The following is a 14092-nucleotide window of genomic DNA, read 5'->3' as shown; positions in this document are numbered from 1 at the left end:
TAACGGTACCAGTCTGGCCATTCTCCTATAACAAAGTGCCTAATCCGGTACAAAGTAGCAAAATTCCAAATAACACGGTCCCACATATTTGAGCCTTGCATCTACATAATGCAGCGCGCCGTACCTTAGCCCTATACCCCTGTTTGCTCTAAGTCCATTAAGCTCCAAAACTCAATGATGCCCAATGAACTTACCAGGTGCTCGGGCGTTGTCTCTACGCGGTGCTCATAAGAGGAAGCGGTCAACACAAGACGATACTACGCCTACATTCCCGATGAAAGAGGCTTCAGATAGCTTTTATGTTGAACTTAGGCGCTGTGACACAAACAAGGGGTTGCTTTTATTTATTTATTTTATCTCTGCTGAACCGTATTATCCGATGATCCTTATATATAATTTTGGGCACCCTAGCCCGAACCCAGATGATGCTTACGACGACTCTCAATTAAGTATGCCGATCATGGCTGATCTTATTAGACTTCGTCCACTCACACTACACTATGCCTACTTTGTTCTTACCCCTACCATCTGCAGTATCATATTCTACACGGCTCCGACGCAGATCCATAGTCTCCACTATGTTGACGCTTTGTTCATGTGTTTCAGCGCCATGACGGGGACTGGGCTGAACGTGGTACGTCTGCACAATTAATCGTATGAAACCCGGGATTGATGGCTCACTTTTTCCGAAGGTGGACCTGTCTACGTTGGGTTCTCTACAGCAGGGTATCCTTTTTGCCCTTCTTATTCTTGGCCATGCTTTTCCAATTTTCGCTTTCATCTCCTTATTACGTGCCATATCGTTCCGAATTGCTCTGAACGATGCCCCAGCGGAGGAAAAGGGTGACCAAACGGTGTTCCAAATGCCGATATTGAAACTTGAGGAACAAATAGGCGGTTACAAGGAGCATTCCTTGCCTGCCAAATTAATAGACAAGGCAACCGTCAGGATGGCAGTGAGAGAAGTTCAAGCAGATATAGAATTATGCAATGGTCACGAACTTTCTGCTGCCACGGACCCGCGACATTCTGGCGAAACCCAGCGAGGTTCTTCCCTCGGGATGAATAACAAAAATAAAGACATCGGAAATTGGAAGGCACGCAGTCGAAGCCTAATTTCTTGGTTCAAGGGCGTGGTGCACCGATTAGCCAACCATCTGTCTTGCAGAGATTCAATCTGCTGCAATGCACCAGGTGGCATAAGGTATATGGCACTTTGTTTCATAACAGGGCTTATGATGTTCTATTTTATCGGCTTCCTCATTCTTGGTATCATGAGCATTGGCCTATGGTCAAAGTTCGTCCGCCCAGATATTCCACGGGAGGATAAAGCTTCCCCTTTTTGGGCAGGTGCTTTTCTTGCTACGTCTGCGTTTTGCAACAACGGGATGTCCCTCATCGACACCAATATGGGCCCTTACCAAAGAGAGTGGGTAATTCTTTCATTCCAAAACCTGTTTTTCAACGCGATTTATTGACACAGTCCCCAGGCCCTTTCCCCTTCTTGTCTGCGGCTTTCTCATCCTTGCTGGAAACACTCTTTTCCCCTGCTTACTGCGGTTGTCCATCTGGGTGTTGAGAAAGATGTTGCCAAACAATCAAACTTGGCAGTTGTGGCGACGAACTTTAGATTTTACTCTCTCTCAACCCCATAAGGTCTGCGCTTACTTGTACCCGACCTGGCATACATGGTTTGTGTTGGGCACAATCATTTTCTTTAATGCCCTCATGTGGGGTGCTTTCGAGCTTTCTGCCATTCATAATGAGGAGATTGGGTCTCTTCCGATCAACTTCCGAGTACTAGATGGGCATTTCCAAGCTTTAGGTAGGTCCCTCACCATTCACTGTTGGATAGAGCTGACACAGAAGGAAGCCGTTCGAGGTGGTGGTTTCTCTGTTGTCGCATTCGATCGCTTGCCACAGGCGTTGCTCATTCTGTATTGTTCGTGTCTCACTCTCCAAAAATGTAAATAGTGTGCTAACTGGATTTATTTTAGTATTTATGATGGTACGAACTCATATTTCGCTCGGCAACGGTATTAGTAACTAATCATGGAGGTTCTAGTATATTTCTGCTTTCCCTGTCTCGGCCGCCATTAGGTATGACTCTTTCCAGTGTTACTAATTAGGATTGCAGTCTGACATATTGTAGCAGCACAGAGGATGCGGATGACTGGCCCGCAAAACAGCCTCAGCAAGACCAACCTCACCCGCGCTTCTCGGGCTTTCCTCGCGGCCGCTTCGTGTACAAACAACTTAGTTTTCAATTCAGCCACGATATCTGGTGGCTCTCCCTTGCTATTCTCCTCATAACAATCGTCGAATCGGGTCACTTCACAGCTGAGCCATTGGCCTTTTCTACCTTCAAGATCATTTTCGAAGCTGTGTCTGCATACAGCTGCGTCGGTGTAACTATTGGTTATCCCGGCCAGAGCTACGCGTTTTGTGGTGCATGGCATACAGTTAGCAAGCTATTGCTTATGGCAGTTTCATTGCGAGGAAGACATCGTGGTCTGTCAGTCATTGTGAATGCCGATACTCTTCAACCACGGGGTATCAATGGAACAGAGAAGACACAACCAGAGAAGGATAGGTTTGTAAATATCGTTTGATTGTGTCTAAAAAATAATCACTCGCTTTCACAAAATACTGCTCTTTACTCTTGTTTTGATCAAAACAAGAACGCATATATAGTTTTCATTATCCGCACAAAATTATGATCCCGAAATAAAGTGTTATGCGAAGTGAGCAAGGGGTGTATTAGCACCTGTTAATAATAGGATGCTAACTTCCAAACATTCAGATACTACGGCCTGGCATTAACTACATATGTACGCATATGCTAACTAACTATAACGGTAAATACTACTACTCAATTTGTAATAGTGTTGACAAAACTATAAAACTTAGGCCTTATAGTTAAGAACGGAACAAATCTTTACATAACGAGGTTCGTTATATGTATTTATCTTTGGATTGTCTGCATGAAATATTCTACCTGAGTATTTAGTGTTTGGCAGACGTATGTCTGACCCTGAAACCCTTTGAAACCCTCAATAGAATTTGGTATTCGGAGGAAGTCCCTCGGCCTGGTCATCTCTCTAGATTGGTCAGTTAGCACGGCTAAATTCTGCTGACATGCAGCAACGGCGCCCTTACCAGCGCATCGCCAAATCCCTTCACGAGCTCAATTTCGTAGTCAGAGAGCGCGAGCTGTTCAGGCTCAGGATCGGTAAAGGTCGTTGCAACATCAAAGTCAATCCAGACCAGTCTATCTGGGTTTCCACGAACAAGGAGTATGTTTTTTGGGTAGATGTCTTGGTGGTGAACGCCCGCTTTGTGTATCTCCTTCATGCCCTCAATTGCCTGGGGAAAGAGCACGTCCGAGTAATTCACGCAATTCAAACTCTCTGCATTTGGGAGGTATTCTAGTAACATCCCTCTCGGTTGGAACTTGTCATGGGCGAAATGTTGGAAAGTCGGATAGAATAGAGCTGGATCCACTCTATCGATGTAGCCGTGAAATTTTGGAACGACGCGGCGCTCACAAACACCGGACGTAACGAGCTTCTCGTATGCATTGAATTCGCAGCGAAATCGGTTCAGATCACGGCCATTCTCGGCATACCCAGGGTCGCCGTTGTCGTGAAAAAGCTTCAATATGTACTTTTGCCCATCCACTTCTACCTCAAATATTGAAGATGCCTCAGAGCTCGTAATATGCCGAGTGATATTGATCATGGAGGGATCAATTTCCCTTAAGGGGCCGCTTTTTGGATGCATTGTTGTCCTGTTGGAGATGATGCTTTCACTAAGGAGTTTAGGACAGGTTAGGCAACAATCACAAACATGGCTCCCTTTTGGAATAATAGCCGCATTACATAAGATTCATAAAGACGGTGTGTCTAGGTCTATTTTAGGTATCCTTGCATGTGCAACTACTAGTACAGAGTAGTTACATTGCAAAGAAAGAAGGCAAAAACATTCAGCAGTAATAATTCGCTGATGATCATGAATACTTTCAACAACAGGGTGATTTTAAATCTCTTTTGCAATCAGATAGCCCAACATTTTACTTCTGGGTATAGGAAAACGAAAGTTAGTGAACAATATTGGTTGGAGTCCCTGCCTCAGACAGCAACAGCTGACCAGATGCCAGTGTTTAGTTGCCCTGTTCCTCATTGTTCTTTTCATCAAAACAAATACACAAGGCAGCTATCAGCGCTGCATCAACGCCAGGTGCTACAACAACGGCGTAGGTCTGCTGGCCAAACAAAAGATCGCGGCCGCTAAGCAGTTTCCGGTCAATGCGAGCCACTGTTTGGCCGCTCTTGTCGTCGACAATATCGGCAGTATGATCGAACCAGCCCCCTTTGATTTTGAGAGCCACTGCCTTGCCCTTACTATCAGTGAAACTGGCGGTGGCCTTGGAACCGACCACTAGTGGAGTTAGTAATGTGTATAACGTGCGGAGTCTGTCTACTTTGCTTAATGGTCTTGGATCGTAAAAAGGGATACTTACATGTGAGACCACTCTTGACCTCACAAATCTTCTTGCGGTGGGTGTCTTCGATTGCATAGGTCGAACGGATATGTAGAAGCTCCTTCACAATATCAAACAAGTGCTTGCCATGGGCGTCCTCGACCTTCTTGCGACCAGAAAGCGACACCCAGGCTCCTTGCACTTTCAGAAATGGCTGTCCATCGGCCAATTTGATTTCGAAGCTATCCCCAGAGACGGAGAGCACCTTTTCTTTCAGGACTATTGTCTGCGGCTCCTTCGCGATATATTGTTCGAATAAGGCGATAGGCTCGGCGACAGGGTCGAGATTGTGGCGTCCCAGGATACCCATGGTGATAGGTGGATTCAATGAGGCTTTCCGAAGGATAAAGACTGGAAATCAACCAGAGGAACGCGGGGTCAGGCTCGCGCCGATCATCGGTTTACCGATATCATCACGTGATCCCCACTTGCAAAATCACCGCGGTATGTAGCCTCATTCAGGTGTTAGTATTATTTCGGATATGTTTTTATATGTTGTTATCCAATCAAGGACGCAATTAAGATACGAAAAGGATTTGTGGCATGAATTTATGCAGAGAGAAGAATATTCTTAGAGGCTGAAAGTGCATCGAGGATGATGGTGGGGGTGGAGAAGCAGATCCTGGCGAACGGACCTCTCACAGCCCAGCCACCCCAGCCACCCCAGCCACTCCAACTGTCCATCGATCTGAATATCAACGACATCATAGCCCACTCCGAGAGCGATCGTGAAGACGAAGACCCCTCCACAAATTAACCCTGAAACCGATGTACCCCTAGTCAACGAGGGCGATTTTGATCCGCACGTCGATTCGATTAACTAGGATTAAACCCCACCGGACATCTCTTTCGACAAGCTACAGAAGGTCAAGAAGCTGTTTACCCCACACTTGATCCTCGCCCTCAAAAACCAAGGAAGAATGTTGATATCTTCAACTGGCTTCTGGCGGTGCGCTATGGCCGAATGCCACGGCAGACCCAACCACTGCAACGAAATAATCCGGAATATTGTCGACTTGTCTTGTCAACGGAAATCTTGATATATCGGCCGCTTGGCCTCGAGCTCGGTGCTCTGTCTGGTCTTCTATGTGACATCTTAACCTAAGCTGACTCGATCCAAGAAGCAGTGAAGATATGTGGTTCCTTTCTTACGATTTGCGAAGACCATGTCTATACCGCCCATCAATCTCCGAAAGATTATTTGACTGAGCATGCAGCTGCCACTCTTTTCTCGAGCGGATTTACGGGTGTTCACTGCAGCATTTCCTCGCGCTCGCTAGACATCATGTTTATGACTCTAAAGCGCGATATCTATCTACTCTCTTTAACTTAATCCCCATGCGATGCTCGGGCATCCATTCCAACTCCTCATCCTCCATCCGCCACACCTGCAACACAACCACAACAACATTGACTACTGCGTCGCCGTTTGCTCCTGAGACATATCCCACATTTGCAAAAACGGATCCCAAGTCTCGAGGGTACTTGGAAGTGAGAAGGTGAGGACCTCTTCGACGACCGTTTTGTTTCAAATTATCTCCTGGGCGGAGTCAAGGGTGCTTAACAATGCATTTAGTTCATCCATCGATAGCACCTGCTTCTCTATCCGCAAATATTCAACTCGTGCTTTCCAACCCCCGAGAACCCCCATATCTAAGGGCCAGTACAAATGCGATCAGCTCCACAAGAGCCTATACCCCATTGCGCCCCTCAAACTTGGCTTCAAAAGCATTCACAATCTCCTCAAATGCAGCGGCCACTTCATGTGGTCGCGAAAGGAAGGGACTGTGACCGGATCCTTCGAGAGTACGAACCACCCATTTCCCCTGGCCACCTGCACCTTCCACCATGGCGTCCTGCAGTTTGATCGGAATGGCGACATCATCTGTGCACCTAATATAGCCCAATCTGCCAGTATAGGAGTCATCCTGCCAGCCTTGAGGGGGCACAATCCCCATATTGGTAGCTATGCTCTGAGGACGAATCTGCGGTAGCGCCCAATCAACTAGATCAGCCGGCACATCCGGTGGAAAGAACATGCTTCTGGGGTCCTTTGGCTGGAAAAGACCTTCACTCGGCACGTCCCACGCCACGTCGGGCAAACCGCCAAGATCGCGAATCGCCGCGCCTACGTCCATGTCCCCAGGAAGGACAAACGCACATAGGGCGATCATCCCGAGCACGCCTTTATCCGAAAGCCCCTTGATGGCAGCACTTGCAATCGGACCGCCGTAGGAATGCGCTAGGACAACGGCGCGCTTGCCCATAGATGTCTGCGATTCCACGACAGACCGCAGATGGTCCACGTCGTCGAACTTTGTCGTACCAGGTACCCCACTAACACAAGGTAAGTCCACGACCTCTACGGGGTACCCGAGAGCCTCAAGTGCGGGGATTTGGAATTTCCAGCACCACGAGCCATGCCATGCCCCATGCACGAGAAGAATAGTGGGTTTGGTAATTGATGACATGGGAGTGACCGTAGATAAACAGAGAGAGAGAGAGAGAGAGAGAGAGAGAGAGAGAGAGAGAGAGAGCAATGTATAATGGGAGGCTAATCGGAGACCAGAAGAAAAAGTGTTGGCGGTGATCGTGTTGAGGGGTATTTTTTAGACTAACCTGATGCGTACGAGCCGAGAAACGAGTGCCGAGTGTAAGAAAATAGGGCAATGTCTTTTCGACCCTCCACTGTACATTCTAGGCTGATGTGTAACTCAATGCTATGACAATCTAGTCCTGCGGTGTACTTTGACCACTGGCTCCTCAATTAAGCCTCCCGGACTTCCATGGAAAACATATACACAATTCAAGGCTGCAATAATAGTCGCCCTGTCCGGTTCGAATGAAAAGTAAGCGGAAGATGGGGGCGAGAAAGAGGCCAAATATATGCGGTGGTTGTCTTTCTCGGAGAACGGCTTATAGTCCATCATAGTGCGAAGAAAAGGTAAATATATTTCAAAAACGCCTGTACAAACTATTATTTCGTATCCTCGTGAACGTCTAGGTGAGATTCCTCCAAGACCAAGCCTCATTTCTGAATCGCCTCTTCCATAGCCCTCAAAAAGCAAGCTTTATCAATAGGCCGGCCATTCTTCTGACTTCCTTTCCACGCCCGTCGCTGATTGATCTTCCAGTGAGAATCACTCTTGTGTGTCACCTTTTTCTTCTCATCGCCGATGTCCAGCTTCATAATCAACAACCGCAGCGCCCAGTTCTCTATACAACCGGCTTGCTTCTCAGTTTCCATAAGGAGGCGTAGGAGTTCAGTGTGCAATTTCCTCAAAACGGCTTTAGTCTCCGTGAAAGCTCCCCGAGCAACGATCTCCTCCAGTATGTACTGCTTCATCTCGAGCGTCATGGTTTCGCCTTTTTGAGAACCCTTGAACACGCTTGACAACGTTGTGTTGGAGAAGCCGGGTGATTGCATCGATAGGATGACTGGGAAGGATAGCTTTCCTTCGTCGAGATCGTCACAAAAGCCCTTGTTCTTTGTGTACTACAGCAACGTGTTAGCCCGGATTCGCGGTGCCGACCAGAATATGGGGGATGGCTTACATCTTCGCTTTGGAGGTTCTGATAGTCATCCCGGATCTGGAAGTGTCTTCCCAGCAAGGTAGCGAACTGACTTATATCAAGGTCACTGGAATATGTTAGCCTAGATCTTGACTTGCTGTGAGATGAGAGTTGAAATACCTATTCATCGTGGCCTCTGATCTCATGAGACGGCTGATGAGACGGAATAGACCTCCAGTCTCTGTGAAATGATCAGTAAGTTGGTTTATAGAGATGGACATGCCAATACGTACTGCCGTCAACCATGCTGATATACTGCGCAGGGGTTGGGACATGGGTATGGTAGCTCCAGTGGAGATCTCGTCCCTGTCCGAGCTGGAGGTTACGCATTTCATCTATTCCTATCAGTCCAAAAATCCTCGCAAGTATGGTTTTCGGGTAGGGTACCTGTGTAAACTGAGACCGCAGATGGTGAAAGCATCTGGATAAGACACAATGCTTCATTCATCAGATATGTCGCTGTATTGATGGTTTGGCCAACGCCGAATATCTGATGTGCGACTGGCTTTCCGCGTCTCAGGACACTTCCGTCCTGGATGTCATCAAGTCTATTTGTAGGTCAGTGAGGAGAAGAAATTTCAGGTTAAGTCGGGCTCAGTTACAGTAATGATGAGTTGTGCAGGAAGTTGACTGCACCCTCTATGATCAAGAGTGACTTCATCGGCACCTTGTACCATGAGTTCAGAGCTGCTATCAATGTCTGCCTCACATTCTTAGAAGGTAGGGAGTTGATATATGTGTAGGGATTCAACACGGGCTGTTGATTTCTAGTTAGCACTTCGGTCTCCACGCCTTCAACAACCTCTTTGTAGAAACTTGCCTCGTCAACTGTGGGATACCCAGGAGAGTACTTAGCCAGCACATCACTCTCTATATCTGCTTTTTAGATATTGTCAGTCCAGTTTGTTCAGAATAAGTATCCCGGCTGGGACATGGGTTCATACGTACTTGAAGTCGTATCTTTGATCGCACTCTGCGGGGTGTCTTTGGCCTCCTGTTTGGAGTTACGAAGCTGTTCTGGTATCGTCAAAACTTGCACAGCGTCGCTGCCATACTTTTCAACGTGATCTTTATAAGGATTCCGGTCGATTTTGAAGTAACGAGGAGTACAAAGACTCCAAACCCAGTTTCCAGCCATGGAGTGCTCAAGCAGCTTCAGCCACCTGAGAACTGAATCGGACGGGTTGGACGTTGCCTCGTATTGTTCTTTCAACAAAACAAATCGCTCTTCGTGTGCTCGGATCTCGGCCTGGACGACTGCCTTTGCCGCGCAGTGCGTCAACCCCTGTGTAACCGCAACAATATGTACGGCATTGATCAATGGCACTTCCCCATTGTTTTTGAGGTGGGATGCATATTCCTTCTCCCAAGAGAACAAATCGTTCACTAAGCATAATTCCGCATATGCGGCGTAGCTCATAGGATCGGAGATCTTTTCTTCCTCCGGGGTGAGGGTGATGTCTGAGCCCCATCGGAAATTATACAGAGTCCAGCTTTGAAATGATCAGATTGAGTTCTCGAAATAGGGATGAGCTGACATACTCTGCGGCTGCATCAACGATTCGGAATGCCAGGTAATCGTCTAGACAAGGGAATTCAAGACTTCTCACATCCTGTACTGACGTAGTGAATGTTTGCCAGGCTTTAAGGAAAAATTCACCGAACGCGGGATCCAGACGCAGGTACTCGGCCGCGATCTTGGCCTGGACCTCGGCTTTGCGCTGTGCTCTGGGTGAAACTCTGGTCGATACAGAGGTCATACCGCTCTGGTTAATAGCTTGATGAAGCATTTCGTTTTCCAGCGACATCTAAATAGCATATTAGTTTCTTGATCTTCACAAATGAGAAGATTTCTGGCTATCATACCGCTTCTTGGTCCGCAGCATTATCGGTTTCATCTATGTCTCGGTGTTAATTGTGGTAAATGGACTAGTGACATATATCCCCACGTACCATCATGAAGGAAGGCGTATTCCACAGTGTACGCGATAAGGGCAAATCTTTCAGGGAGACAGTTCGGTGCACATAGCGATGTAAAATTACCAGCATGTGCATTCACATTGCCGAACTTCGACCCAACGGCATCAATTCCATTGAGGTCGATGTGGCACTGGACTGAGACATGATCGGCGATTATCGTTTGCTTGTGAATATATGGGTTAAAGAGAGAGGAATATGCAGGATTGTTGGCGTAGATTTCGGGATCAATGGCCTCTGCATACTCATCGGCTATATCTTTTCCCATGGTCATATTTGTAATGGTTGCCTTTGTGGGATTGAAACAATACGAGGTTGTACAACGTACATTTATCGGAGGGGAACTGGGTATAAATAATTGAATTGGAAAACTGAATTGAAAACTTGAATTGGAGAAACTAGACCGTACTGAGACAGCTACGCTAGTTTAGACCAAGTAGTATAGACTTCCTGTTCCGATGCCGGTTTCCTCGTTTTCCTCGTTTTCCTCGTTTCTACCCGTACGAATATACAAACATTGGAACTACAACGCAAGGAACCTTGAGACTATGGCTACTACCTTGCATCCGACGTTATACAACCAATGACAGTAATTGGCCGCGCATTAACAATATCTAAAGTGAGACAATATGTTCTCCACCACTACCGGTTAATCTAAAACACGTTTTCATCCTTCCATGCATCTTGGAAGCTCCTATCTTGTACTCCGTACTACAATATGTACTCCGTATCGGTCACTAGATGGTCCCACATAAATTCCAAGGTTTGACGGTCGATCATATACCTAGTCGGTTTGCTCTTGCCTCTTTGAGTGGAATCTGAAGGATTCAAAGGACAACACATCCTGTTATTAAATCAAAGTTAATGCCAAGTTAGAATATCCACCAGTGTTTGCCATGTGTGCTGCGGGAAAAAATAAAAACCCGAAATTTAGTTCATACAACATACGGAGTAGATAGGAGGGGGAGACCCGGAGCTATGGAGCCAGCCCGTTACATTTTAGTTGCATCCCGTTCGCGCAAACGGGCTGCGCCAGTAAAAGACAAGCGCGCTCGTGCATCACGGAGTATTATCCCCAGTTATCTAGCCTAGTTACAACCGGTATGCTTCGGAGGGACCTTTGTAAAAACAGCTGATTTGGTCCGCGCTTGTATGTTCTAATTTGGTGAGTTGCAGCCGGGCGGCAGATGTGGATATGGTGGACATGGTGGATATGGTGGAGATGAACGGAACAGCCTAGATGTATTGAGTACGGAGTAGCGCATATGTACACATGCAACTATCCAGGATCTTCATTTGTCCTGCCTATCTTAGGTTGTCGCCGCTTTTACAAAAATTTCCCGAAGTCCTGGACGATTATGGGGTACTTGATTTTCACTTTGTAGATGTCAGAATGGCCCCAAAAAGCAAACGGATCACGTGCTATAATTGACATGGACTATACCCAGGACGGATTAGCCCCTCTATATATCAATGTCGTACATTATTAGAGACATGTACTCCGTACATAAGTGTCATTCTTGTTTTCCTGGTTTTCGGGACCTCCGAGCTAAGACCTAAAAGCTATAGAGTCCTAGTTTGTCTAGAAATGAAGCGCAGCAGTACTTTGTTTCTTCATTCTTGCCCCTTGGTTCCCTGCAGGAATGAACCATGTCTATTGTTGGAAGGTCGAAGAACCTCACCGTGCTATATTATGAGACGGCAATTCCTGATCTGGAGTGACGCAACTTGACTATTTGGAGTTGAATCATCTACGCCTCTTACTGCCTCGGTTGAAAAATACAGTTTTTTTATATTAATTTCGCGTTTGTATGAGATGGATCTAGTCAGCCAGCGCCTAGTCTGTCTATCTGATCATGGCTAAACATCTCTTTCCTGCATATTCAAGTTCCACTCAGGCTATTTCGCTGTGGACAGTCGACGAGCCAGACTTTGAATCATCGTTGATATCCACCGGGATCTTATGATGCTCACCACTTCCCACCGGAGCATCTGGGCCGTCGAATATAACGGCGATTTGCTCCAGTGAGTAGCCTTTGGTTTCGGGGTAGAAAAGGTATGCCGTAACACCGAATATCGTCAGCACAACAATGAACACAATATAATATTTCCATGCAATAGCACTCAATGCAATGGGGTTGACGAATGTGTTGAAAAACATGCCAACAATCGTGGAGACCCATGTGACGGTCAGACCGCGGGATCGGAGGCGGAAGGGCCAGATTTCGCAGGGGTATGAGGTGAGGAAGGGGGTTCTAGCAACAGATGGATGGGGTTGATCAGCAACTGTGAATATGGAGAGGGGAGTAGTAGTAATAGGCAGGGAAAACTCACAGAGCGATACAATATCCTGCGAAGAAAATGAAAAGGAACGGGATGACGGCAGCACCGGTTGCAGTATCGCCCGTCGTCGCGAAGGACCCCGAAAGAGCTGTCACAAGCACATAACTCACAAACATAGTCACGGCCGAGACCATGAAAAGTGGACGGCGTCCCAGCCGATCAATCAAAAAGGCTCCAAGTGCAGCAAACACTAGATCCCACATCTGGAGGCAAGCGGAAATGAGGGTCTGGTCTCGAACATTTGTGATACCAACAGATGTCAGGATTAGGGCCAGGTAGTATGAAATCACACCATTGCCAACCCACTGGGCAAACATTCCCAAGCTGATAGAAATCATCAACCGACGACGGTTACCTGGTGTCTTGACCATCTCTGCGTAGGAACCGTTATTACTTGCCTCCCTCTCTGCCCGAATGGTGTGAAGAATCCCCTGGAATTCGTAGTTGACCAAAGGCGTGGAAGCATCACCCGCAGCATGGTATTTTGTAAGTATTTCACGTGCTTCCTCCTCCCGGTCAACCGAAACCAACCACCGAGGGCTCTCGGGGCAAAGAAAAGTCCAGGCAAAGCAATAAGTGGCACTAGCGCTTGCAAGAGTGATGGGAGTCGCCAGGACCAGCTAGATGAGTATGTCCGTGTAGCAAAGACCACCCAAGCCGCGACTGTTCCACCAACGTACCATCCCGACATGAAAAGAGAATTGAGGATCCCACGGTGGGCCGGGTAAGCAATTTCGTTGATTAGGAGGGGGACAGCGTTTCCAAACAGGGCAGAGGCAACTCCCAAGAATAAACGGGCCAGTAAGAATGCCGTGTCATTTGGTGCCGCTGCCTGGAGGACACTGCCGAGAATCAGGAAGATATATCCAATGTAAACTCCTCGCTTGCGTCCGTAGCGATTGGCAATCCAGGAAGCCGTTGGGTATCCAACACCACATCCAAGCCAGTAGATTGCATTGATCCATCCAAGCCAAGCACCAGCTGGATGGTCCATGAAATCTCTCCACTGGTCGAGGGCTTCAAGGCCATTCATTAAAGATCCGTCATACCCGTTGGCCGATGAGTATAACACCAAAGAAAGGATGATAAGGTTCAGACGTAAAAGATGCCCCTGCTTCCACCAAGGGATACCATCTGCTGGAAGGACAGTAGTCAGATGGTCAACTGGAACAGAGTTGCTAGGATTCTTTATGGGATTGGCCCCCATGGTGTAGACGGTTGAGATAGTTCCCGTGAAATGTAGAAGGCTTGTGGGCGAAATAAACCAAGGGGTTGTGTGAGCCTTTTATCAATCAAGGGCGATGACTCTTCCGCGATTTCTGAAGGTCGTATTCTCACGATCATGGGGTTTGTCAATTTCGTTTCAAGGCACTTCAGAAACTCCTAAACCATATTGGTTTAGAGATGGAAGGGTATTTCGACCAATCAATTGGATGAGTTTTCACCACAATCCTGTCTTTCACATCCCCGCTCATATGGTTCGACTGCATGAACCTCTCCAGCTGCAATTGCGGGATCAATTTTGTGGAGTACATGGAGAAAGAGGTCGGCCATTTGTGAGAAAAGGAGAAACGGAGAAACGGAGAAACGGAGAAACCCAGAAACCCACATGGTCGTTCAACATCAACCCAATCGGTCCGCAGTATGTCGATGTAC

At 47.2% G+C, this 14092-nt stretch overlaps 6 protein-coding genes across 6 annotated transcripts; 1 reads left to right on the top strand and 5 right to left on the bottom strand.

Moving 5' to 3' along the window:
* Positions 1–460: 460 nt before the first annotated feature.
* N7516_008135 (uncharacterized protein) lies at positions 461–2612 on the top strand (the record flags this gene model as incomplete). Its single annotated transcript, XM_057220855.1, has 5 exons — positions 461–634; positions 693–1429; positions 1491–1973; positions 2066–2100; positions 2161–2612. 5 exons carry the CDS (start codon positions 461–463, stop codon positions 2610–2612), a joined length of 1881 nt encoding a protein of 626 aa, XP_057071127.1.
* Positions 2613–3053: 441 nt separating this feature from the next.
* On the bottom strand, positions 3054–3783 carry N7516_008134 (uncharacterized protein; the record flags this gene model as incomplete). Its single annotated transcript, XM_057220854.1, has 2 exons — positions 3054–3101; positions 3160–3783. 2 exons carry the CDS (start codon positions 3781–3783, stop codon positions 3054–3056), a joined length of 672 nt encoding a protein of 223 aa, XP_057071126.1.
* A 379-nt stretch (positions 3784–4162) lies between these two features.
* N7516_008133 (LURP-one-related/scramblase family protein) lies at positions 4163–4853 on the bottom strand (the record flags this gene model as incomplete). Its single annotated transcript, XM_057220853.1, has 2 exons — positions 4163–4440; positions 4523–4853. 2 exons carry the CDS (start codon positions 4851–4853, stop codon positions 4163–4165), a joined length of 609 nt encoding a protein of 202 aa, XP_057071125.1.
* A 1381-nt stretch (positions 4854–6234) lies between these two features.
* On the bottom strand, positions 6235–7014 carry N7516_008132 (alpha/beta hydrolase; the record flags this gene model as incomplete). Its single annotated transcript, XM_057220852.1, has 1 exon — positions 6235–7014. The coding sequence occupies one exon, from the start codon at positions 7012–7014 to the stop codon at positions 6235–6237; it is 780 nt and encodes a 259-aa protein (XP_057071124.1).
* Positions 7015–7571: 557 nt separating this feature from the next.
* N7516_008131 (bifunctional terpene synthase/polyprenyl synthetase family protein) lies at positions 7572–10367 on the bottom strand (the record flags this gene model as incomplete). The annotated part of the gene is made up of 10 exons (XM_057220851.1): positions 7572–8039; positions 8099–8183; positions 8237–8297; positions 8350–8451; positions 8504–8664; positions 8719–8995; positions 9065–9609; positions 9659–9924; positions 9983–10014; positions 10070–10367. 10 exons carry the CDS (start codon positions 10365–10367, stop codon positions 7572–7574), a joined length of 2295 nt encoding a protein of 764 aa, XP_057071123.1.
* A 1620-nt stretch (positions 10368–11987) lies between these two features.
* Positions 11988–13643, bottom strand: N7516_008130 (uncharacterized protein; the record flags this gene model as incomplete). The annotated part of the gene is made up of 3 exons (XM_057220850.1): positions 11988–12348; positions 12428–13056; positions 13086–13643. The coding sequence occupies 3 exons, from the start codon at positions 13641–13643 to the stop codon at positions 11988–11990; spliced, it is 1548 nt and encodes a 515-aa protein (XP_057071122.1).
* Between the last annotated feature and the right edge of the window lie 449 nt (positions 13644–14092).

This window comes from Penicillium verrucosum, assembly GCF_028828655.1.
Source record: "Penicillium verrucosum strain IBT 35672 chromosome Unknown utg000003l_segment0_segment0, whole genome shotgun sequence".
In the NCBI taxonomy this organism is placed as follows: domain Eukaryota; kingdom Fungi; phylum Ascomycota; class Eurotiomycetes; order Eurotiales; family Aspergillaceae; genus Penicillium; species Penicillium verrucosum.
This window is presented reverse-complemented; position numbering and strand designations above follow the sequence as displayed.